This window comes from Puntigrus tetrazona, chromosome 3, assembly GCF_018831695.1.
Source record: "Puntigrus tetrazona isolate hp1 chromosome 3, ASM1883169v1, whole genome shotgun sequence".
Classification (NCBI taxonomy): Eukaryota; Metazoa; Chordata; class Actinopteri; order Cypriniformes; family Cyprinidae; genus Puntigrus; species Puntigrus tetrazona.
The window spans coordinates 19393360-19417904 of NC_056701.1; the positions used below are offsets into that span (position 1 = coordinate 19393360).

General features: G+C 38.4%; 4 protein-coding genes across 6 annotated transcripts; all 4 read left to right on the forward strand.

The window, feature by feature from the left end:
* The first annotated feature begins 1371 nt into the window (after positions 1-1371).
* Positions 1372-5913, forward strand: gdpd3a (glycerophosphodiester phosphodiesterase domain containing 3a). Its single transcript, XM_043235804.1, has 11 exons — positions 1372-1741; positions 2194-2384; positions 2830-2872; positions 3274-3409; positions 3795-3840; positions 3934-4052; positions 4203-4292; positions 4389-4522; positions 4606-4665; positions 4750-4801; positions 5571-5913. Exons 2-11 carry the CDS (start codon positions 2246-2248, stop codon positions 5697-5699), a joined length of 948 nt encoding a protein of 315 aa, XP_043091739.1. The 5' UTR covers positions 1372-1741; positions 2194-2245; the 3' UTR covers positions 5700-5913.
* A 135-nt stretch (positions 5914-6048) lies between these two features.
* ypel3 (yippee-like 3) lies at positions 6049-9817 on the forward strand. Of its 2 annotated transcripts, none has more exons than XM_043235805.1 (6): positions 6049-6790; positions 8029-8147; positions 8241-8284; positions 8375-8483; positions 8618-8795; positions 8904-9817. In XM_043235805.1, exons 1-5 carry the CDS (start codon positions 6697-6699, stop codon positions 8705-8707), a joined length of 456 nt encoding a protein of 151 aa, XP_043091740.1. In that variant the 5' UTR covers positions 6049-6696; the 3' UTR covers positions 8708-8795; positions 8904-9817. The 2 variants fall into 2 exon arrangements, with proteins under 2 accessions (XP_043091740.1, XP_043091741.1); XM_043235806.1 differs by having other exon boundaries at positions 8618-8781; positions 8890-9817.
* A 385-nt stretch (positions 9818-10202) lies between these two features.
* Positions 10203-15325, forward strand: si:ch211-11k18.4. 2 transcript variants are annotated; one of them, XM_043235803.1, is made up of 13 exons: positions 10203-10324; positions 10416-10546; positions 10898-11009; positions 11131-11224; positions 11329-11383; positions 11463-11603; positions 11729-11889; positions 12606-12704; positions 12806-12951; positions 13599-13770; positions 13849-13961; positions 14560-14644; positions 14734-15325. In XM_043235803.1, exons 2-13 carry the CDS (start codon positions 10435-10437, stop codon positions 14788-14790), a joined length of 1347 nt encoding a protein of 448 aa, XP_043091738.1. In that variant the 5' UTR covers positions 10203-10324; positions 10416-10434; the 3' UTR covers positions 14791-15325. The 2 variants fall into 2 exon arrangements, with proteins under 2 accessions (XP_043091738.1, XP_043091737.1); XM_043235802.1 differs by having other exon boundaries at positions 10203-10320.
* A 906-nt stretch (positions 15326-16231) lies between these two features.
* On the forward strand, positions 16232-24532 carry rabep2 (rabaptin, RAB GTPase binding effector protein 2). Its single transcript, XM_043235801.1, has 13 exons — positions 16232-17038; positions 17682-17846; positions 20122-20210; positions 20379-20729; positions 21057-21152; positions 21463-21561; positions 21642-21752; positions 21879-21957; positions 22185-22196; positions 22336-22391; positions 22686-22784; positions 22871-22987; positions 23183-24532. Exons 1-13 carry the CDS (start codon positions 16990-16992, stop codon positions 23282-23284), a joined length of 1425 nt encoding a protein of 474 aa, XP_043091736.1. The 5' UTR covers positions 16232-16989; the 3' UTR covers positions 23285-24532.
* Positions 24533-24545: the final 13 nt, after the last annotated feature.

Genomic DNA, 24545 nt, shown 5'->3' on the forward strand with positions numbered 1-24545 from the left:
TCCTATATAGTGACATCTTTAAATTATGTTCTCCTTAAATTCATAAAAAGCATTATAGATTGTTAAAAAAGCCTAATTGTGAATGTGACTAAATTGACTGCTCTGCATGTGCACTTAATTTTTTATCAGATTTTTTTAATATAAATAATTATCTTCTCCAATATAAATAATTATCTTCTAATATGTTTGATGTATAATTACGTCCTTGCCTCTGTCTAGTGAATAGTTACAGGGCTTGTCCACACAACACGTGTAATAACGTTAATAGTAATATTTCCTTTTAGTCATACTCCCTGATGTAGTTTTGGGAGATGGGAGTTGTTGTCTGGTTTTGTGTGAAGGGAATGGCATTTAAAATCAACTTAATTTTCCTTAGCAATGGAAGGGTAAAGCATGGATGTGCACCTGAAGTTTAAGCCGAGCAAAGGTACTTCACATTAACTGAAGTTAATGTTTCATTAATTCCATGGCTAATGAAAGAACTAATATTCTCCAAACTCCACTCCATGTTTTCTAGGAAGTCCTTTACCTTTTCCTCCTCATAAATCAGCCAAGTTGCCTGTCCAGTTGGATCACTCCTCTAGTTCGTCAACATGTTTCAGCATGAGCCGAGAATTCTGCTGTGAGGCATTCTGCTCTTGAAGACACATCCGGCTCTTTAGGTCTTGGGTGTGTTTGCATTCTTACACGAATACGAGTGTTTTTAACATAAAATGTCGTAATCAATGCATTGATTCACAGCAGTTTTCCTTGTGTGAAACTGAGGTGAATCGATGCTTTTGATGAAACCAGCTTGCCAAGGCTGCACAAATTAGGTATGGATTATTAGTATCTCTCTCGGCCTCACTTCCCATCTGTCTCTGCCTCTCTTTGTTTGCTCACTTACAGTCTCTCAGCAATTCTATACAAAACCAGAACAATAGCACACAAAAATGTTCTGCTGACGAGTAGAATTAAGAGTGTGTACGTTTGTTGTGTGTGCATTACTGTGAGTTTGCATTTATCCGTAAGCCTTTGTTAAGCACCGAAATGTGTGAAAACATGAATACTGGCCAAACGTGTCTTCTGCTACCTACTACCAACTGTTGCAATGACACAGAAACAGCAAAAGCCCTCTTGTGCTGTCTATTCTATAATGCTCTCCCTTCATATCTCATCTAATATGCACTGGAATATGTATTATCTACGTTCACAATTAAAGTAAAGAAGAAGTGAAGCATCCAGGCAAAATTAAATGTGCTGGAAGGCCTCAGACGGCTCATGCCCTCACCTGCCACAAACCGCTTTCCAAAACATTTATACACCCCTTACATCCACAAAAGAAAAGGAGGGGGGGAATTCGGAGCTGCTAAAGCGCACAGCTACCAGTGACAGGCTGAAAAGTGAAAACTCACACCTAGAGAGCAAGCTTTCATTGTTTAGGTTTTCTCTAGTGGGGAGGCATTGATGTTAGCAGGAATGAAGGAGCGAGAGGAAGCTTTACATTGTTACCTTGCTTTGCTTTCTCATGAGGCAATATTTCTTGCGAAAGTAAGTGAAGTAAAGTGAGGGAAGAAAAGGGAGTGGCTGAGAAACTAGTGAACTAGAGCGCTGAGCGACACAAGGCAAGGGAAAAGATAAGGAAAATCATACTGACATCAGCACTGGAGACAGGTGTACAGGAGCCGTACTTGGATCTGAAACTGGATCAGATACTCCAGGACCTCTCAAATAAAAGTTGAACGGACAAATAAAAGTATTGGTAAGTTGTTTTTGGTGTTTTTGGTGGGTATTTGTTATTATAATTTATTTATTTATTTTTCAAATAAAGAAATGTTTGGCAACTCGTTGAAATGTGTTGAAATGTTTTTCACGTTAAAAATTGTAGTAGCAATACTGAAATAGTATATATGTGTAAAGCTTTTTTTTATTTGACATTTTATTTGTGTATACATATATCACACAGTAATTTTTGCAATACATTCAATCCCATTATGCGTAATATTAGGATGTTTTTGATTGTTATAATATTAAAATACATACTTTTGACATTACACCTTTCCTTTGATATGTAGGCCTATATATATATATATATATACTGTATATATACTGTATATAATATATTATAAATATATTTATTTACAATTTTTGTATGTTAAATATGAAATGAAAAGAAAATATGAAATAATATTAAAATGTTACATTTTTTCAAAGGTTGTGTTTTTGCGTTCACCTGCTGTTTATCGGAGCCCCTTTAGTGGGAATTATGGCAAGCTACCTGTACTACCTGCTCCCAGCAGTAGGGGGCTACGCTCTCACTTCACTCTACTTTCTGAAGAACCCTCATATTCTGCACAAGAAGAAGCAGACAGCTTTCTCCTGCACCCACATCTCTCACAGGGGAGGTACAGTATCCGAGTCGATAACCGGCCCTGGGATTCTCACCTTTTGAAAACTATAGTCACAGTAACGTACCGGCGTCATAGTAATTAACTGTAATAATGCTGAAGATAAATATGAAATCATCTGCACTTATTGCTCTGTGCATGTCACAGCCTTTTTACAGCACCTAGCAATGGGAGTTATATAAACCTACTGATTTACAAAATATTATTTTATTAACTGTATATAATCTGTTGATTGTGACTAATCCATACAACTGTCAGTGAAGAGCAATAGATAATAGCACTCTGTGTTTGTGACAGCGTGTGTGAATGTTTTCCTCGTGTGGTTTGTATACAGAGCTGGTTAATAAGTGACTGAGTGAGTGATTAACTGTTTGAGGAATTTTTGTTTGTGTGTCTATGAGAGTCGGTCCACATTTTCTGACCTCCCGCTCTCTGTCCTCAGGCGGTGGTGAAAGGATTGAGAACACCATAGAGGCCTTTACACAGTGAGTCTCAGATCAGCTTTCTCAGGCTGAACAGTAGATCAGTATCGGCTCCTTTTATGCTCCTACCTTACATCTGTATTTATAAACTCTATCAGAATGTTATGTTCCCAGCCCTTTTAGGTGAACAGGTCTCCCTAATATTAACATATTCGCCCTGATCTTGTTTTAATCTTTTCAGTTTGAATATTTTTTATGACACAAAAGAATATTTGGGTCACTCCTTTTTCGATTAATGACAAAGAGTAAGGACTGGAGCAAAAAAAAACAATAAACATAGAAGTTAAAATTAAAATCAATAAAATGGTTTATACCAATCATTCAAAATAGTTCAAGTCATTTAAAGTAATACATATTTAAAACTTAACTGTTCTTGCCTGAAGTTGCGATGCTTCTCCTTTCAGTGCGGTTGAAGAAGGCACAGAGATGCTGGAGTTAGACTGTCACTTGACTAAAGACGGTCATGTTGTTGTGTCACATGATGAGAACCTCCTGCGGCAGACTGGACAAGATGTCAACGTTTCCTCCCTAAAACTGGAGGTCAGGGGTCAAGGTTAACCTTTTCTGCCGATGTACTGCGCAGCTCTACCTGCTCTATTTACTACTTACTATTTATCAAAGAAAATAATAAACCATGGTTTCCACCAAATTATGAAGCAGTACTGTTTTAAACGTCAATAATAACAAGCAAAATAGCTTGAGCACTAATTCGTCATTAGCTTTATTTCTAAAGGGTCATGTGACTGGAGAATGATGCTGAAAATTAAGCCGTCACAGTAATATATTAAAAAATACAATCAAATAAAACGGTCATTTAAAATAGCAATAACATAAACTGTGTTTTAGTTAAATTAATGCAGTCTTGGTGAACGCAAGAGACTTTTTGTTTTTCTGAATTATTATAAACATGTTTTTCTTTTGTCAGGATTTGCCACCTTATAAGGAGACGCTCGAGGTGACCTTTAAGACAGGTGTGTGTTATTACCAGTGGAACCGCTAACACACATTAACATGTCTATTGATGCATAATGATTGTACGTCTTTTAATTCTTACTTTCGCACAGGCCACGTCAGCACTGGGTCAGATAGAAACATTGCATTATTAGAGGACGTCTTCTGCAAATTTCCACAGACAGCTGTAAACATTGAAGTGAAAGAGAATAACAGCTTGCTCATTGAAAAGGCAAGAGAGCAATCATCATACTCCATATATACTACAAAATGGCCCGTAATATTGTGTAACCATATTTAATTGCATCTGCTCACTAAACCTCCCCCTTTGTTCTTTTATCTCAATAGTGTTATTTTTTGCCTACTTTTTGTGTTTCTACAGATTTCTGATCTCGTGAAGAAATACAACAGAGAGGCCACCTCAGTTTGGGCTTCTGTTGACTCTACCATCATGAAAAATTGTCTCAAAACAGTGCGTGTACATTTATTAGCCACTATACCTGTTTCAAAACTAAATCTCCCAGATACTTTATCTATTTAGCTCTGTCTCTTTTTTTGTCGATGGCAGAATTCCTCAATGCCCTACATGTTCACTGTGAAGCGAGGTTTAAAGCTGCTCCTGCTCTACTACACTGGTCTCCTGCCATTCGTTCCCCTCGGGGAGAGTTTCCTGCAGTTCTACCTGCCACAGATCATAAACAGGTCAGTATACGCCAAATATGTACATACTATTTTGCATGCATGTTAATCACACAGATTAATTTTCACTCATCTCTCTCTTCCAGAGAATACATACCTGACATGTGGATCATGAGAAGCAGACTGGTCATCTTTTTAATTGAAAGGTAACTATAAAGGTGGCAGCATCGGATTATATTTTCGTTTAACTTTTTGCTAATGTTTTTGTGGTTTGGGTCTTTCTTTGCCAGGCTGACGATGAGAAAAGGGATGTTCAAGCACCTCAGAGACAGAGGAATTCAGGTCTGTGGCAATATGGCTGTATCCTGATTTTGTGTTGTTAAATATATAGTTCACCCAACAATTAAATATTCCGAAAATGTAGTTTTTCATCACAACAGATTTAGAGAAAGGTAGCTTTACATCACTTGCTCACTGATGGATCCTCTGCTGTGAATGGGTGCCGTCAGATGAGTCAGCTGATAAAAACATCACAATCTGAGAGGTTATGGATATATTTACTGGACAAAGCATTATAAATTATGACTGATTTTCTTTTTGTCCAGAGACTATTAAACACATTAAAGGGTTTGTTTCTTAAAAACACATTAAATGATGGGCTGGAATCGTGTAGATTATTGTAAAGTTGTTTGGAGTGATTTAATGCTAAATTTCTCCAAATCTGTGGTGATGAAGAAACAAACTACATCTATATCTTGGATGGCCTGAGAGTTTTAAATGTTTTAACTTTTCATTTTTGGGTGTACACCCTTTGAGATACAACATAGCTTATAGAGCATGGATCCTCAAATCTGGACCTTGAGATCCACTTTCCTGCAGAATAAAGTCCTTCGCTTATTCAAACACACCTGAGCATGCTAATCATTGTCTTCAGGATCATTAGAAAATCACAGGTAGGTGAGTTTTATCAGGGTTGGAGCTAAACTCTGCAGGGCATTGGACCTCCGGGGCAAGACTTGACATTTTCAGTGAGAAACTGGTCTCAGATTGTGTGTATCTGCATGCTTCAAAATAAAGAAAAAAACAAATGTTCTTTTTTTTTTTTTTTTAGATTCATCTCTTTGTGTGTAACAACGAAGAGGATATTAATACTGCATTTGCTGTAGGAGCAACAGGAGTCATGACCGATTATCCCTCCCTGTTATCAAACTATATTAAAACGCACACACAAGACACGTGATCAAACGCAAACACACAATGTAATTAACCCTTGCCCAGTCAAACACCACGCACACACACGCTGTACAAATGCTGTTTGCCTTTAAACACAGACAAGTTTTATATCAACGACAATATTATCTTATCTAGCATAGTGTTCACACGAAACCTATGTGGTTTATGTCATTCTTTATGGGTCAGTATGAACACGCATAATAAATACAACTCATGCCTTATACAAGTGGACTGTTTTCTTTGCTCCCAACATGTTCACACGATGTTTGTTGTGGTTTTCGCTCAGTCCGCGTCATTTTAGCGCCTCCCTACCTATGTTTGCAAACAAACATTATCCAACTTCTTCGAGAGGCCGTGCAAAGTCCATCAGCTGTGCTCAACAGGGGACCAGTTTACATCAAAGACTGAAATACGCTGTCCTCTCAAAAATATTTTTTAGATACACAAATACATGATCTTTCGGTGAAACACTGGATGTCGCACTGTGGCTTTCGTTATTCGTTTGAGCGTTTACAAAACATGCGCGTGACTTAACGTTAGTCGTCGTGCAAAGGACACAAGAACCAGAGGACACAAAAACCGCTTTCGAAGACGAAGATAGCAAAAACACGAGGGCTTTGTTGTTTCTGCTCGGCGAGACGTTAACGCAACCGTATAGTTCAGGTGACTTCAAACGCACGGGAAGAGGGCCTCTGATTGGCTGACCTATATTCCAGACGTCGCTGTCTGGATTCTGATTGGTCGGCTGCGGTTTGTTTTGCGCCGCATGACGTATAAGAAACTTCCTCAGAAAATACAGTAAACAAATCTACGGATTATATTCGGCAGCGACATTTTGAGCGCGGCGGCTTGCCTATTTCGTTGGGAATTAGGAAGCTTTCTGTTGACACCAGACGGTTTGGGCAGTAGGGCAGGTCGACAGACAGGAGGGACACAAAGGAGGCGATTGCAGGAAAAGCGCATCGCGCCGCACGTTTGTTTGGTTGAGTGCGCTCGACTAGTGAATGCTCAGGCTTCATGCCGTTGAGTTGAGCACGCTACTCTTCTGGCGACAATACTGCGAGCAGCGTTTGCCTCGAAGAAATCGTTCATTTTTAGGTGAGTCCGTTTTCATTGTTACGCAGCGCGTCAAATGGAGCGAGGGGGCTGGAAGCAATTCTAGTGTGTACAGGCTCTACGACCGTGAGCGACACGATGGTTACTAGTGTATGTGGAGCATTTCATTTCGAAACGTCAGTAAAGGTAACTGGCATACGTGCAACTAGCCGCGTTCGTTAGTGCTGTTTTATAGCAGTGAAGGGGGAAATGATTCAATTCCGCGAATCGGTTCTTTCGAACAGTTCGCTCCAAAAACGATTTGGCGGTTGTTTTAAGTTAACGTTATTATCGCCCTGGTCCACATCATGATATTTCCCTTCTAATTTATTAATTTATATAGCCTGTATGTTGTTGTTGTTGTTGTTGTTGTTGTTATTGTAATTTCTTGTGGCCCAATTTCGTTTATTGCAGTGGTGAGAAGTCTTATAAATCAATCATTCAAAGGTAGTTTTGTTCAGCGTTTTTTGCCATTCTGCTAATTATGCATTTTATCATTTGCCACGTATGTAAAATCCTTTTTATACTCGAATGGTTTTACTGTCAACTTTCTCGGCTCATTGCGAATCGATTTTGTTCACCGGTTCAACTGAATCGTTGAACGCACCCGACTCATATGAACGATTCGTTCACGGTTTTCCAGCTGCATTGTGGGCCGTGCTGTAACGTTGTAGTCCATATGAAACTAGAATCCTGAGCGTGTCTGTGGAAATTGTGTAACTATTAAAGTGTTTTATAACCCTGTATTATATCTAAAGCTGTATTTATTACAGCGTGACATAGTTATTCATTACCTCTCACCCCTGTTTACCCTCGTGCCTGGCATGCCATATATGGGGTAACTACAGTGTGGGCAGCCAAGCAAAGTAGGTCATGTGGATGTTTCTTTTTTTCCTGCTATATTTCTGGAACAGGATGCAATATTTGCAGCGACGTAAAAATGCTTTTCAAACGCACAAAGGAAAAGATTGCCTTAAATGTCACGTCCAGCAATGCATTAAATCTCAGAGCGGTAGACTACTTTGAAAATCACACCATTAATAGCTGATGATGTCAATGCCATGCTTTCTAACTACGCATTTGGCAACCCCGCTAGGAGCTGCTTTGGCTGACAAAGCTGCTTTTGTAGCCTTTCCCTCAAGTTTTCATGGTCATATTTATTACTTAAACATGTGAAGAGACAGCAAAATTTCTTGCAGATATGATCTGACGCTGTTTGTGATTGTGTTTGTTCTTCTAAGACATGGTGAAGCAGACCAAGGCCAAAACATTCCAGGCCTATCTGGACTCCTGTCACCGCCGGTACAGCTGCGTCCACTGCCGCGCACACCTGGCCAACCATGATGACCTAATTTCTAAGGTGAGGGTTCCTTTGTGGGACTGTCTTTGCACGTTTACGGCTAGATTTGTGAATTGTGGCGCGTTAAATATTCACGTGACTATCTGTTTTCAGTCATTTCAAGGCAGCCAAGGACGCGCCTACCTGTTCAATTCTGTGTGAGTATCACTTCTGGGTAGAAATCTCAAAACATAAATCGCACTGCGATGGAAGAAATGGTTGGTTTGACTGTTATTTTGTGATTTCAGGGTGAACGTAGGTTGTGGCCCAGCAGAAGAAAGGCTGCTGCTGACCGGTCTTCATGCTGTGGCTGATATTTACTGCGAGAATTGCCACACCACACTGGGTTGGAAATATGTAAGCAAGCTTTGTTTTAATAAGTAATGTAGTAGGACATATTTCTTGCCAAAATAGTTTTATTTGTATCATGACCCTGATCAGTGTTTTTTTATTGTTGTTTTTTTGGCCCCCCCCTCTTCTTTCCTCAACAGGAGCAGGCATTTGAGTTAAGTCAGAAGTATAAGGAGGGGAAGTTTATTATTGAATTATCTCACATGATTAAGGATAATGGCTGGGACTGAAGCATTCAGCCTTTGCTTTAACTTTCTGTCACGACTTGCAGCTTCTCCAAGAACGTCATGAGATGCTTTCTTTTATATATATATATATATATATATATATATATATATATATATATATATATATATATATATATATATATATATATATATATATATATATATATATATATATATATATATATATATATATATATATCCATCTATGATCTACATTTACTTTTGTGAGCACCTTTTTCCACACTTGTATCCTAGTGCACCAGTTTTTTTTAAACGGGGAAGTCTTGGGTGATTGGTTTGTGTGTGGTTGTGCCTTTTTATGTATTAGGAGGTGTGCTTGTGTGTAAGGCATGCTTGAAAAGGAACTGTGCTAAAATTTATCAACAACCTAAATTCAGTTTCAAAGAAATATATTTTTTGGGATTTTGACATAAGCCCTCAAATTCTCCAAATTAAGTGCAATTGATGAGGTTTGGATGGAAGTTGGCATGATCAAAATGCCAAGATCCAATGCCTTTTTATTAAATTAATTTTAAAGAGCGAGGTATTTGTGTACGAGGTAGTGCGAGTGAAATTCTACTCTGTGTGTGTGTGTGTGTGTGTGTGTGTGTGTGTGTGATTGGGGGCTTAGAGTGGATCATGTGCAATATGTGTGTATGTGAGAGTTTGCCTAAAGGATGATTCATGCCTCCAAATCCAGTCACTTTGGTTGAATTCATCTTTTACTTTACCAAGTCACTGAGGAATCCCAACAGATGAGCATCTGCGTGTGTGTGTGAGAGAGAGAGAGAGAGAGCGAGAGCAAGCGGCAGGCTTGTTGCTGTAGAGATGTCCACAGTTGACAACTATTCTTAAGACACTTCAATTACAGCTTATAAGATGTAATTGGGATATTAATTTTCTCTGTTCGTCTTGTTTCTTTTGTTTATGTGAAATGTATCAAGCATAATCTAACATTGAGCAGTATGTACAGAGACATCGATCTGATCATGTTAGAGCAGACATGTAAATGTGCTTATGATTGTGTAGCAAAGTATTTCTTTGAATGCTAAACCATTAAAGTGTATTACATTAACCTGAATTCTTTACATTAAAGTATGGGGTAAATGAAAACTGTTGTGTATTATTTACTTCTTTTTTTTTTTTTTTTTTTTTAACTGAAAATTGGTTGGAGAGCAATGCACACTATTCTAATATTCACTGAACAACACCGTATATGAATAAACGAAACATATATGCACTTATTCAGTGCACAGTGAACTAAAATATGATGGAATTTCTTACTCATATTTTATGAGTATGTCGACACTTTTATTAAACAGGCACACGTTTAAGCAAGAAAAAAAGCGCGAAAAAAAATCTTAAATGAACTAACAGTGATTTTTCGCAAGTGCAAAGGGCACAACTCCGAAGAATGAATGGTTATATAATCCTCTACAGGCGACGTGATTTATAAATAAACTAGGCGGAAACGAGAGGCAGCTTTTCTGTCGTAATTATCAGAACCACCTCGAGAGAAACGCATAAAGACTACAACTCCCACTGCTCTTTGCGCATATCGGTGACGTGGCCAACGTTACCCAGCAGACCGGGGCGATTTGAACATCATTTTGGATGCAAGTAATTTTCGATTTCATTTCATTTTTTTAAAACCGTTTTATCGGTGGATTTTGCTTTGTGGGCAAATAAAATACAAGCTACTATATTACAGCACGTAATTTTGCATCACGATGTCCGGGAAAATCAAAAGCAGGAGTGCTGCAAATGCCGACTCTGGCAGTGTGTCCTGCGACGAGCGTATCTTACGGGACTGCCACCAGATGTACACCGATCCGGATAGCGGTAAGAAACCGGCGACTTCAGAAACGATTACATTCTCATTGATTTAACTGCTTTAGTAGGGTGTTAGAGCTGTCTCTAGGCGTGGATAGGAGCTGCTAACGGTAGCCGGTGAGCTAAAATACCGGTCAAGTATGCATTTCAGAGGCTGTATTTCATATACATGTTGTATGTTTTTATAAGCGTGCAGTCATTAGTTCCACCGTTTAATTGATTGTGTGCTACGAAAATACAAAACATTAAAGTTTTGTTTGTACCGCATGAAGTTTTCGGAAAAACTTGACGTTACTTGCCCACCGAAACACGGACGCTTTATGTCTAGTTTGTCTAATCAATCATTCCTTTGCTCTGTAGGACTCATAACAATCGCTCAGACTGTTGGGGTGACCTTGCTGCCTCCCAGAAAAAAGATAACTGTGATGTTGATGGGGAACCACTCTGCTGGAAAGAGCAGCTTTATCAATTGGTTAGCATTAAAACGTACACCACAGTCATGCACTCAGATTGCTTTTTGTGCTAGACTTAAAAAAAATGAGCACAATTAGAGTTCAAACGGTAAGCTATGCATTATTTTTTTTGCTTTGCAGGTATGTGGAGGAGCATATCCAAAGAACGGGAGTCGCTATAGAGACACAGGGCTTCAGCTTTGTTACAAGCGGGCGAAAGAGGGAATCGCTCACGGTAAATATGACCTTATGCATATTGCACAAACGTTTTGTGTGACGTGGTTTGGGCATCATTGATATAAAGGTCTTTTGTATAACAACGGTTGCCTTTGGTTTTAGGGAAATGCAACCCTCCATCTCTATCCCCATTTCAAACCACTGCAGGAGTTTAAAGGTTTGTTGATGAATCGGGATAAAAAGAACTACAGGCTTCTGGAAACCGTGTCTAAAATGTCACCATCTCTGAATTTCAGGGGTGTCAGAATACCTCAGCACTGAGATTTGTACTTCACGACAGAAACGCTTCAGCTTGGTGACCTTTGTTGACACTCCTGGTCTAGTGGATGGAGATATGAAGTACCCCTTTGACGTGGATCAAGCTATTCTGTGGCTCGGTGTGTGTGTTGAAGTTATTTGAATGTTCCATTGTTGGTGTTGTGTAATGTTGTTTGTACGTTATAAATGTCAGTTTATAGTCCTAATACGTTTCCATGTTGTGATTTTGGCCCGTTTACACCAGGGGAGCTCTGTGATCTGATCCTGGTCTTCTTTGACCCAATGGGACAGGCTTTATGCAAGCGTACACTCAACATTGTAGAGAAACATAATGAGAAGCAAGGGGACCGTCTCCGTTTTTATCTCAGTAAAGCTGATGAGGCTGGCGGAGAGTCTGATCGACAAGTAAGATGAGAGAGATATACGTGTGTATATATGTATGTGTGTATGTATATGCATGTTTGTTTGTTTTGTTTTTTAAAAGTCAGTACTCTTGTTTATTTATTTATCAATGTTTAAATGTTATATCTTTTGTAACATTTTAACTGACTGTCAGTTTTAAAACTAAAGCGAATTTTTCCACACGTACATACACAACCATGACAATGACAGTCACAGAAACAAGTGAAGATGACATGCAAACAAAAGTCAACATGGAAAAGTTGTGTGAAACAAACAAAATCAACACTTCTCCCCTATCAAAAGACACTTGGCGTCTGATGTGAGTTCTCTCCAGCGCTGGAAAGCTGCTCTGATATTTACGCGGGTCATAACCCTTTAAATGTAATGTACCCGTTTAATGTAATGTTGCTCTTCTCTCTACTTCTCGCTACTAGACACACCCCTTACTGCTGATTGGCTACAGGTTTTGAGACTCTAACACTGTGGTCAAAAGTGTTTTTCAAATATTTATTAGTGTTGCTATAGAGACACCTTTTAACACCTTTTAATATTTAATATAGTGCACCTTTTAATATCAATTGAATTAAAGTATCGGTTGTCAGTATTAAACTGGCTCTGAGCATTTTAACCGTATTGAATACGGATGTGTCAAGGGACTTTAGAGGACTAAATTTTATAAAAGCAAATAGTCTGCTTAATTGCTTTGTTTTTGTTTTCAGAGAGTTATGATGCAGATTGTGCAGGAGCTTTGTAAGCGTCCAGGACTCAACAAGTGTGGCTTCGACATGCCAACCATCTATGTTCCCAACCCTAATAAGGTGCCACCGCAATCTTTTAGTTCCTCGCTCTGTAAGAACGCTCTTGCTGAGTGAGCACAGATAACTGTGTAAGTGTTTTTGCTCCCGGTGTTCCCCATCAGCCCAGTCGATGTGTCAATCAGATAGAGGAGGTGTGTCGCACCATAGAGAAGACCATCAACCAGACGGTGCAGAACACCCTGAACTCACTGGAGAAGGACTGCAGCCTCATCACTGAGGCCATCACTGAGACGCTTGAACATGACAGGTCTGTCCTTCTCCTGTCTTAGCTTGCTTGCTTGCTTGCTTTCTTCTTTCCTTTCTTTCTTTCTTTCTTTCTTTTTCCTTTTCTTTTCTTTTTTTTCTATCTTTTTTTTTCTTTTTTTCTATCTTCTATCTTTTCTATCTTTTTCTTTTTCCTTTTCTTTTTTTTTCTTCCTATCTTTTCTCTTTTTCTTTTTTCTCTTTCTTTCTATCTTTTTTCTCTTTCTTTCTATCTTTTTTCTGTCTGTCTTTTTTTCTATCTGTCTTTTTTTCTATCCTTCTCTTTTTTTCTTTTTGTCTTTCTGTCTTTTTTCTGTCTTTTTTCTTTTTTCTATCTGTCTTTTTTTCTGTCTTTTTCCTTTTTTCTATCTGTCTTTTTTTCTGTCTTTCTATTTTTCTATCTGTCTTTTTTTCTGTCTTTCTATCTTTTTTCTATCCTTCTTTTTTTCTTTTTCTCTCTTTTTTCCTCTCTTTCTATCTTTTTTTCTGTCTTTCTATCTTTTTTTTTCTATCCTTTTTTCTCTTTCTTTTTTTTCTGTCTTTTTTTTCTATCCTTTTTTCTTTTTCTGTCTTTCTATCCTTTTTCTCTTCCTTTTTTCTTTCTTTCTTTCTGTTAATTACAGCTGCCGTTGTGTGTTAAACTCTCTGCAGGCAGTGCAGTGTAGAGAACCGTCGCTCCCGTTTTAAGGGCTGTTTGTTGGGCATGCTGGGGTTCACTGTGCCCCTGCTGCTGCTCGTGACCCTCGTCCTCGGCAGCCTCTCCAAAGATGTGCTGGTGCTCATGCTGGGCAAAAGTGGCATAGAGGCACTCACTCTATATGTGGTTAGTATGTATGTGCATTTCTCTGTGTGTGTGTGTGTGTTTGTAGATACTGATGTTAGTGTGGGTTTGTGTGTTCAGGTTCCTGCAGTGAAGGCGTTTGAATCCTTGTCAGCAGAGGTGCAGCTGTACAGTTGTGCCGGACTGGTGCTGTTATCCTTCATCTTTATCCTCCTCTCTCGCTTTTCTTTCAGGTAAAAACAGTGTTATAAACGTTGCATGCATAGTAGTTTCTTTATCAGCCACGAGTAAAAGCTGCCATTTACTTAAATCCAGACTTTTGATTTATGTTTTCTGCTAGGTCAGGTCCTGGAGAGCCGCAGCCTTGCAGAGTTCAGCTACAACCCTATTTGAAACCTGCCTGTCTCTAGCTTTCAAGTAACCATTCAGACCTTGATTAGCTTGTTCAGGTGTGTTTGTTTAGAGTTGAAGCAAAACCCTGCAGGTCTGCAGCTTTCCAGGACTGACGTTAGCCACCCCTGTGCGTAAGGTATTTACTGTAATGTTCGTATTCAAGGTCCTAAAAACGTTAGCAGAATGGAAGATTAGTGAAAGATTTTGTGAATTAAAAAACTTCTTTAAGCTATTTTTGGATTTACTTTTTTTCCTGCAGCAGAGGGTAGGATTAGTAAAATTTTTGAGAATCTAATATCCTCTTAGCTGTTTATTAAATCACATACAGCAAAAGGGGAAGATTAGGAATATTTTATCCCATATACTTTCACTCCATGGGAAAAGACCAGCTCCAGCATTTTGCTAACCATCTATTTTTACTCTATATTCCACTTTTAGGACCAAACCAACACTCTCTGGGAAACAAAAGAAACAACTTCATCAAAAACTGGAGTATGTTCAGGAGGTAGTGAAGAGCAAAAAGGTATAGTGTGCTGTGTGTTGTTGACACATCTAAGGACAACTACAGTTGATAATAGACTCGGCTAATAACTCCCTTGTATGTGTATGCAGAAAAATCTGTATGAGGAGTACCTGCGTCAGAGTGTGGGTGATCAGGACATGAACTGAGAGGGAATATAGCATTTAAGGATATGGACCGGACCAATACAGCACCCAGAAGTACCACTACACCGCATCTAATACTTCCTATAATGTAGCAGACGCAGAGAAGCTGTTTCTTGGGCACTTACATACTGCTGCTCCTCTAAGCTGTATTTCAGCATTAAATAATGGAGCTGTGGACCAATGCTATGTTTCTTTTGGTTTTTTTTTCTCATTGCAGTGTAACAATTGTACTGTAAGGAATAGTTGAAGGACCACGTTTGGAGATGGGATAATTCAGAGCATGAATCCAATTGTTTGGCAGTCGGTTTTTAATATAATAAATTTTTTTTTCTGCCATGTACCTAAAATACTCTATTACCAGAATGACTGAGAAATGAGAAGCCCTTCATTTGACATCAGATTCTTTTGACTTCTGGTGTTTATTCACACCGTTGGCACTTTTAATAGAAACATTGAAACTGGCTTTTGTATGACACGGTTTCCTACGTTTTATTACGTCCCATGCTATTGATGTTACAATAATAAAATAATAAATGTATGTGTGATTTGGCTTCATTGCTGTTCAGAAACTGGTAAAGCAAGGACTAGCTGCTAACTGGGCTAAAGGTAACATCAAAATCCCTTTTTGATATTTTAAAAGGTGTGTGTGTGTTGCATGTTTAAAGAAAAAAGTCTTTGCTGTAACTCATGAATTAATTTTTTAGATTAAACTCAAACTTTGTCTTAGTTGAAAACAAAATCATGTCCATTATTGTTCTAGTTCCAGATAGACCTACTAAAAGACCAGCTATAACAGAGCAATAGTAGAATGCATATTTTATCTCCCCCTTATCTTATTTGAACTCAAATAAGAATTCTGGTGTATTTCCTTCTTGTTTCGTGTCACAGAAAGAAAAGACTAAGGACAATAATTTATTTAATAAAATTAAAACATCAATGAATAAATTACTATCAAGATTGTTATAGTTAACTAGAACCACAAAAGGTATGTGTTAGGCTCTGATGAGCACAGAATTTTGCACTTGAATTGCCAAAATACTAGTTTAGTCATCTTGTCAAGTTATAGTTGTGTGATGCTTAATGCATTACAGTTAAATAAAGCCAAGTAGATTTTAGTCTAATAAATTCACTGTATTATTAGTAAACAATTCAAATGTCTAAAATTTGACAAAAAAAAAACGATATGGCATTTTAGTCAGATTAAATATGTAAATATAAAAACAATATATACATGGATTTACATGGTACACATATAACAAAAAATGTATTTTAGATGCGATTAATCGACTATTTTGATTCTGTATATGTTTTTAAAATTCGCTTGCAATCATTTTTCTTTCATGCTTTTTTATTGAACAGTACAAACATTACAACACTGATACAATTATACAACGACAAAAAATAATATTACTACTAATAAGATATACATTCAGATTTGCCAGGGTTAAAAACAAAACAATAAATGTATGGCTTGCAATCAAAGTGGTGCACTGTACACGAGCGAATCACTCTTTTGAATCGTTTCTTTGTGCCGAATCTGCCAAAACGGTTCACTTGATTATTTTGCTCTGATTCAAAACAATCATGTCAAATCCTCCTTCATTTACCATGACCGAAAACTTCATTAAAATTGCATGCAAATACATCGGTCCACCGGGGAACCTTTTTTCCCCCCTGCATTAGGCAACGTCTTTTTTGACAGCAGTGGCATTTTTAAACGGTTTCTACAAATATTCTAGATGAAAAACATATAGAAAACATTTTTTTTTCTTTAGTTCAATTAGACGACTGACCACAGGTTTTGGAAAATATTCAAAGCCATCTAAGCTACGTATTTGCATATATTCTCCAAGGCGGAGCGCGCGGGTAGCTCGCGTCCTCTCGGGGCCCGTCTCAAATCCTAGCCCGCCGGGCCTCGCTACCTAGGCAGCATCAGCTCGCGCCCGAGGCCCGAAAGCGCGGTCTGTCTAGTCAGCTCACTAGATTTTGAAACAGTCCCCGCGTGTGTGCGGCTCCAGGGAGGATGGTTAGGTAACATCCGCAGCGCTGAACCGGGAAAGTTGTTTCCTGAACTCTTGGCGCAGTTTTGTTGAAGCCCGGCCCTGCCGCACTTCACAGTCGCACAGGAAAAGAAAGACGGATGCGGGCGAAGGGAGGCACATCGAAACGAAAGGACAATATCGAGACAAATGACGCGAGACCATGGACGCGTTGGACACGACAGCATCGCGCGGGGACGAGCAGCACGACGGTATGAACCTCCAGCAGCTCGCGTCCGATATTACAGACCGAAACAGATCTGCGTCGATGTGAACACTTTTGAGCACTCTTTCCGAGATTGTTGCGATTTAATTAGTAGCTATGATAATCTGAGCTCGGCGTGAAAGCATCTGAACATGTAACGTTAGCTGCCGAATAGGCAAATAGACAAATATATATATATATATATATATATATATATATATATATATATATATATATATATATATATATATATATATATATATATAACATGTGGATGCTGATGACAATCTTATTTTGTTAATGATAATAACAGCTGTCCAGGGAAAAAGGCAACAGGTGTTTAGCACCAGAATCAATAAAGGATTTTTTTTATTTATTTAGTTTATGGCGTGTAATGTTTAAACCCCGAATAGGCATTGGACAAATCAAATCAAGTGCTCTTAGTGTTAATCTGCTTTCGGCGAAATCCATCTTGTTAATGAAGCTCCGTCGTGTATACTTGTTATCTGTCTCGCGCCTGGTTTTGTATCATGCACTTATACAAGCTGTGTTATTTGTTTTAAACCATCCTTTGCAAATATGACGGCGTAGGAGGAGGGGGACAAGGCCACTTAGCAGAGTTTGTGAAGTGCCTCTGTGTTTTCCTTCAGTGGGAGCTGAGGCAGACCTGCAGACGCAGCTAATCGAGTGTCGAGCTCAACTCGAGCACTGGCAGGGCGTGGCGAGGATCTGCGAGCTTAGCAAGCAGGAGGAGCTCCAGGAGCTGCAAAAACAATGCGACCAGGAGATTCAGTCCTTGCAGGAGGCTCTGAGAGGTGAGGAGGGGTTGAAGGAGTGCGTGGTGACCCCGAGGTGCAGGTACAAAACACAGGCCTGTTTGCAGACTGACCGTGGAAGGTCTGTGGAGAAAAGACACACTGCCACAGAGGACACAGTACAGTAGTTTATCCAAAAATAAAAAGTATGTTGATATTTACTCAGTTCCGTGAAATTCCAGACCAGCTTTTCTGTGAAACACAAAACGATAAGAACTTCTATACAACATGATAGCTAAATATATATAAATACTTTATAGAAGTATATATATATATATATATATATATATATATATATATATATATATATATATATATATATATATATATATATATATATAAAACAATCGATGTTTGCATGAAATAGAAAATATTCTTTTCTTACCTATTGTGACATATGGCTTCTCTAATGAGAAACAAAATTAGGGTGGGACTTGATTTTATCCGTCAGGAATCTGTTTATTGTGAGTGACACGTTGCTGGATTGGAGGGATTCTTGTTTCTCTGTCCCTCCGATGCACACGTCATGGAAGGGAAGGGAAGTTAATGTTTCTGATTGAAGGTCCATGAGGCCACATCAATTTAAAAAGATCAATGATATGCGTGGTTGTCACAAAAGATGCTGTGGTAGAGCTGTATTCTCACTCTTCTGTGCAGTAATTCTTCAGCCAGTCGTTGTTTTTGAATAATGACAAATTTCAGTCTGTTCATCAAACAAAGCTGGCACAAGTCAGATACTTTCATGAAGCTCCTTCAGCACACAGGTTTGGAGCAACATAATGGAGAAAAAAAATTAACAAATGCAAATTAACTTTTCCTTTAAATTTGGGTTGAAATCCAAACTGACCCAATGTATTTTATTGGTCTTTTTGTGAACATTTCATGACTGTATTATCTGCTATATTTTAAAAAAACATATATTTATAGTACTTTTCTATACAGAGTAAAAAGGCCGCTCACTTGCTCAGAAGTTCTGCAATTAATAAAACCACACCCAGTTACCAAAGACAATAATGCAGCAAAATAAAATGTAATTATATATAAAATCAAATTCATTGTTTTTTCTTCCACATAATAAAACTACTCTAATAAAATGTGACCGTGGACCTCGCGTTGCTGGGGTATATTTGTAGCAATAGCCAAAAATACATGATATTGGTCAAAATTATTGTTTTTTTCTTCCATGCCAAAAATCATTAGGATTTTAAGTAAAGATCATGTTCCATGAAGATATTTGGTCAATTTTTATTATTTATCCAAAAATTACTTTTGATTAGTAATAAGCATTGCTAAGAATCTTAATTTTGATAACTTTAAAGATGTTAAATCTCAATGTTTTGAATTTTTTTTTTTTTGCACCCTCAGATTTCAGATTATTAAATAGTTGTATCTCAGCCAAATATCGTCCTATCCTTACAAACCATATATTGTTGCAAATGTTATTAATTCAGCTTTCAGACTGTGTATAAATAACCCTTATGACTAGTTTTGTGGTCTAGGGTCACAAATAAGTCAATTAAAAAATAAAATGGGATGGCCATCTTAACTGTGTATAGAGCAAGTTAGTAGGCTACGTTATAAACAAAGAGACACTATACCTTGTCAAAGGACTTTTTAGGAGCCTGTGAGTGCAAAAATCTTGAACTTTATACAACTAAAGACCTCTTTAATTTACTAATAAAAGGTAGGGGGTGAAATCTGTTTCCATTTCAAAGTAATGAGACATGCATCAAATGTAAGGCCCTGTTTCAGTGACATTAGAATGACCTTGTTATCTTTAATCGAAATGCAACTTACTTTTCTCTGCTGACATATTTATAGTTGCGGTAATGCCAACCACATTCAGATCTTTCTAAATGCAGCAACGTTCCTGTTTACAACACTCACTTTTCACAATCCAATTAACAACCAAATTCATGTGGATCAAACAGTAGAGCAGACGGTCACGGGCTTGATTCCCAGGGAATGCTTGAACTGTTCAAATGTGTACCTTGTAAGCTGTGCAAGTCATTTTATGATAAAACATTTGCCAAATACAAATATAAATGCAACCGATAAATTAAAACCAACATCTATTTATAAACTCTAAGCCGTTGGTTTTAGAAGCATGTTACAATTCAGAAGTTCAGTTAGTTGCAGTTTTGTTTCATTTGCCAACTTGCTTGTCATGAAATTAAATTTAACCCAAAGAACTAGAAAATGACCGGGGTGATGTATCTAGTACTTTTTGGCTGATCTAATTTTCTCACATCCTGTTTTTTTTTCTCCGTTTTAGAAACCGCTGCTCAGTATGAGGTCAGAATATCTGTTCTGCAGTCAGAACGAGCACAGTGGAGGAGAGCCACTTCATCCCAGAACACTAAGGTTTGTGTGTGTCCCTTTTCTTTTTCTTTTCCCTCTTTGTTATCTACGCATAGGCTAAGACCGATTTTTTTTTTTTTTTGACACATTATGTCTCTTTCCCTATTTGAAAGACCTTTTGGTTTCTGTATTAAAATGGCCTAAAGTCACTTCTGCATTTTACACATGCAGGGTATCTTTAAAAAGGTGGAGGGTAGCTCTCCCCCACAGGGTGGTTCCCCTCCCCTGCGGACTGCTGAGCATGAGGGGTCAGGTTCAGACTCTGATCCACTGGAGCTGTTGGCGGAGACGTCAGATGCAGAGACAACAGGCCTTATGATGGACTACTTTCCCCAGCACTGTGACTCTGCCTCCCTGTCTTCTTTCTCTCTGGACACGCCCTCTTTGCCCCGACACCGGCCCCCTCAAGACGACACCGCCTCCCTGGTGTCCACAGGAACCCTGGTGCCTGAAGCCATCTACCTGCCACCTCCGGGCCACAGGCTGGTCACGCATGCAGACTGGGACAAACTGCAAGCACAAGTCAGTACAGACTTTCCTATGGTTTCCTATAACCAGGGATGGAAAAAATGGCATTATAAATAAAAAGCGTTACTAACAGCATTATTTTTTTCAGTAACGAGTAATCGAACTAATTGCTGTTTCCACCAACGCCGTTTTTAACAGCTTTTGACTGTTTGCCAGGCTTGAAAAAATCCGGAAAATAAAAACAAAATAGTAAAAAAAGGTTTTGTAATTACGCTTGGCTCTAGAATACTTAACAGCTAGAATTTACCATCACGAATCCGATGTCTCCGTCCCTCAAGTAACTGAATGTCTAACGTGAGTCTGACATCAGGGTATTTTCAGCTTGTAGAGCTTCAAGAGGAGCTGACAGAACTTCAAAAGCAGAAAACTGAGCTGGAGAAAGAACTGGATGTGCAAAGTACAGAGACACAAAAACAGGTAGAGAAACTCTCAGTTCCTGTCTTTCGCCACACAGACCACATAAAAACACGGCCAGAATTAGCTGCGTTGCTTAATATTTTTTTGTAACAAAATAAATGTTTACTTTTAATCAATTTAATGTGTCTTTGCTGAGTAAAATTATTTTTAAAAGTCTCAATGACTTCAGACCTTTGAGTGGCAATATATAATATATATTTTTTAAATGTGGTAATTGCTTTTAGCAAACACCTTGATATCGCATTTATACAGATGATTGCTTTCAAAGCAAAGTTATATTCTAAAATCTTTGTGTTTTTGTCTTTTCCAGTTGTCGGTACTTCAGTGTCAGGTGCAAACCTCTGAAACCCTTCTTCAAGACCTACAGAAATCATTTAGCCAGTCACAAAATGCGGTCCAGAGCAGATTGGTGAGTAGCAGCTGAATGCTCCCATCAAAGGGCAGCAGCAATCCACGATTCAACAGGATTTTTTTTTTAATTTCATGCAGGCGGAGCTGTCTTACTCTCAGAAGAGAGTTTGTAATGAGCTCTCCAAGTTGAAAGGTGAAGACGCTGATGTGGATGAAAATAGCCTACCACCCCACAGTCCAACACTAGAGGTATGTGAGTGGGCTTGATTTTACAAGCAGATTTGACAAAAGAAGGTCAGAGGTGTGTGTGTGTGTGTGTGTGTGTTTGTGTTTGTCTCAATAAGTCATTAAGTCAGTTTGTGTTTCTACACATAGGCAGCTCACTGTGAGGAGAGACTTCGTATTGAAATAGTCAACTTACAGGATCAGCTGGAGACACGCACGGAAGAAAGCGGTCTGTCATTATTATTAGATTACATTTATACATAAAGCATACACTTATTTGCAAACAGACTTTGCTTTCTCTCACTGCTCGTAAACATTTAAATGTTTCACAATAAAATATTTGAATCGTCTTCCGCCGTTTGTCCCGTTTGCTGAAGCTTTTATTTGTGCTTTCTCTTCAATGACTCTCCTTTGTGTCCCTTCTCCTCATCTGTCTCCTCACAACTGCTCCTCCAGAAATTTTAGAAGGTAAGTTATGCAAAAACTTTCGCTTTTTCAGTAGTGTGGATCCTAGTTGTTGTCGGAGGGTAGGTGTTGATATGTTACTGTATTCCCATGAAACTGTGTGTCCAGTGTCAGTTTGTGATTTGAAATCTTTCTCCTTCAGTTAAGCTTGCCAGCCTCACAGTAGAGACAGACCGCATACAGATCCAAAAGGAAAAGGTATGGCAGCCTTTATTTCTTATGTGTGTTTGTTTGTATATCTCTGCTTGACTCGTTTACTACCAACTACCAATAGTTCAGACATTTTTTAAACAATACTACGAAATGGAAAAATCGGATACATTCTCACAGAATTAAACATACACGTAATGAAATGATGTGACACCAATGTAGAGTGTGAAAAGTCAGTTGTATAATGCTGTTGTGTAATGTCTTCAACGTTGTCCATTATGTACAATGCAGTATGCTAGTATTTCGATGAGAGTGTATCTATTGTCCCATCTGTGTGTGCAGCTGGAGGCTGAGCTGCAGGAGTGTCGAGTGGAAGTGCAGGGTCTGCGGGTGGCGCTTTCTCACCTTCAGAAGGACAACAGATCTCACGTCCAGGAGAAGGTACGCCTGCGTTTTGGTGCGAGTAGGTGAATATGACTGAATGTGATTTACATAGTAGCTTGCATCTCTCTCTGTCTGTCTTCCAGGCGGTACTGCAGCAGCAGTGTTTAGAGTACCGCAGTCAGGTGATCAGTCTGCGCTCTCAACTAGATACTAGTCAAACCGTGCAGAAGGATTTCGTGCAGCTGTCGCAGTCACTGCAGGTACTTCACTGTCTCATTTAGGGTCAGCATTGAGTTCATACTCTGCTATATTTTCCAAAAACACGGCAGCCTCTGTTTACATAATTCGTCAGTTGTTGATGGTACAAATAAGACTGTGTCCTCACTGCGTGATTTCTGCTTTCTTCAAAATCTGCAGAAAGATGTAAAGCATAGGCTCTTTTTTTGCATTCTCAGGTGAAATTGGAGCAGATTCGCCAGGCAGAGTCTTTAAACCAAGTGAAGCACATTCTAGGGGAGGAGATTGAAGACGCTGATTTGCCTGCAGATGCCACATGAAACAACAAAAGTATAGGTGATGTTTTGGCCAACCAAAGGGAAGAGACTCTGGTGGATAAGGAGGTGGTCCTCAAAAAGGGCCAAGCTGAGGTGGGCTGCCTACACGAAAAAGAAAGCTACAGTGACATGAAGAACTAAACGGCCTTTCCTGCACTCATGAGTCCACCATTCTTCTAATGAGCTCAAACCATATGGGGAAAACACGATTCCTTATCAATTTGGACAAACTGGAATTGCTAATACTTGAATTTTGTGAAAAGCTAATACACTGACTACTAGATGACTAGACTTAATTCCACTGCAGTGTAAGTTTTATCTTCCTGGCCTTCCTAATAGATACTGTTGGATATATGTTACTCATCTTCAGCACCTGTCACCAGCAAAATAAAAACCAAAAACTTACTGTGGATGGATACTGGGGGCAATTGGTACTTTTAGATTATGTATTCTCTTCAGATTACTACTGATCTACCTGTTATCACATGTGCCAAAGTAACACTATCAATAATGAGAAGGACTATCATAGTATTTAACGTCATTCCACATAATATCCAATTATTTTTCGTCTTTGTATGATAATTCTTTCAGCTAACTAGTAACTGCATTATAATTGTTTGAAATGAGATGCAACCTTTTTAATACCATATTTCAATAAACAAAGTGTAATTAGCTGTTGACTAAATGCTAGTTTTAAAAATATATATGTGTTTTAAAGATTACATCTTTAAATTCATACCATTTTTATGTTACAATTACCCCCAGTTTCAAAGCCATGATGAAATCTTTTGTGATATCCACCAGCAACAGTGTTAGCATATTGACTTGAAGCCAACAACCAAGAGATACAATAAATATTACTTGAAATTAAATACATTTAGTAATATTAGAAAATATTGCACCGTAAAATATTTTTGTAGCTGAAATGGTTTTTGTTGAAACCATTTCAAAGTTGGAACTTCTGCTGAAAAGACAGTTGCCCCCTGCTAGAATACTACCTACCCTACTATAATTATTTGTGCATTCAATTTAAGGCCAAAGTCACTTTACTCTAAAGAGCCATCATTTCATTATGAAGCATCTGGTGCCTGAGCCAGTGAACAGTGGAAGATCAATGTATGTTAAAGAGATGATGAAACACTGTTTGAATGGGGCAAATAAATGTTAATTCATATTTATGTAGCACAATGTTAGTAACAAATCTGAGTGCATTACATATGTATGAAAAATAAAGATTAAACTAAAAAACAATAACAGATGTAAC

What these genes read in the sequence shown, in the direction of transcription:
- gdpd3a (XM_043235804.1), top strand. Translation starts at nt 2,246, where the DNA reads ATGGCAAGCTACCTGTACTACCTGCTCCCAGCAGTAGGGGGCTACGCT. An exon ending in CCACATCTCTCACAGGGGAG is followed by an intron (nt 2,385 to 2,829) that starts GTACAGTATCCG and finishes CTCTGTCCTCAG; the next exon opens with GCGGTGGTGAAAGGATTGAG. An exon ending in ACAGCTTGCTCATTGAAAAG is followed by an intron (nt 4,053 to 4,202) that starts GCAAGAGAGCAA and finishes GTGTTTCTACAG; the next exon opens with ATTTCTGATCTCGTGAAGAA.
- ypel3 (XM_043235805.1), top strand. Translation starts at nt 6,697, where the DNA reads ATGCTCAGGCTTCATGCCGTTGAGTTGAGCACGCTACTCTTCTGGCGA. An exon ending in GCCTACCTGTTCAATTCTGT is followed by an intron (nt 8,285 to 8,374) that starts GTGAGTATCACT and finishes TTGTGATTTCAG; the next exon opens with GGTGAACGTAGGTTGTGGCC. An exon ending in CCACACTGGGTTGGAAATAT is followed by an intron (nt 8,484 to 8,617) that starts GTAAGCAAGCTT and finishes TTTCCTCAACAG; the next exon opens with GAGCAGGCATTTGAGTTAAG.
- rabep2 (XM_043235801.1), top strand. Translation starts at nt 16,990, where the DNA reads ATGGACGCGTTGGACACGACAGCATCGCGCGGGGACGAGCAGCACGAC. An exon ending in GATCTCACGTCCAGGAGAAG is followed by an intron (nt 22,785 to 22,870) that starts GTACGCCTGCGT and finishes TCTGTCTTCCAG; the next exon opens with GCGGTACTGCAGCAGCAGTG. An exon ending in AGCTGTCGCAGTCACTGCAG is followed by an intron (nt 22,988 to 23,182) that starts GTACTTCACTGT and finishes TTGCATTCTCAG; the next exon opens with GTGAAATTGGAGCAGATTCG.
- si:ch211-11k18.4 (XM_043235803.1), top strand. Translation starts at nt 10,435, where the DNA reads ATGTCCGGGAAAATCAAAAGCAGGAGTGCTGCAAATGCCGACTCTGGC. An exon ending in GCGGAGAGTCTGATCGACAA is followed by an intron (nt 11,890 to 12,605) that starts GTAAGATGAGAG and finishes TTTTGTTTTCAG; the next exon opens with AGAGTTATGATGCAGATTGT. An exon ending in GAGACGCTTGAACATGACAG is followed by an intron (nt 12,952 to 13,598) that starts GTCTGTCCTTCT and finishes AACTCTCTGCAG; the next exon opens with GCAGTGCAGTGTAGAGAACC.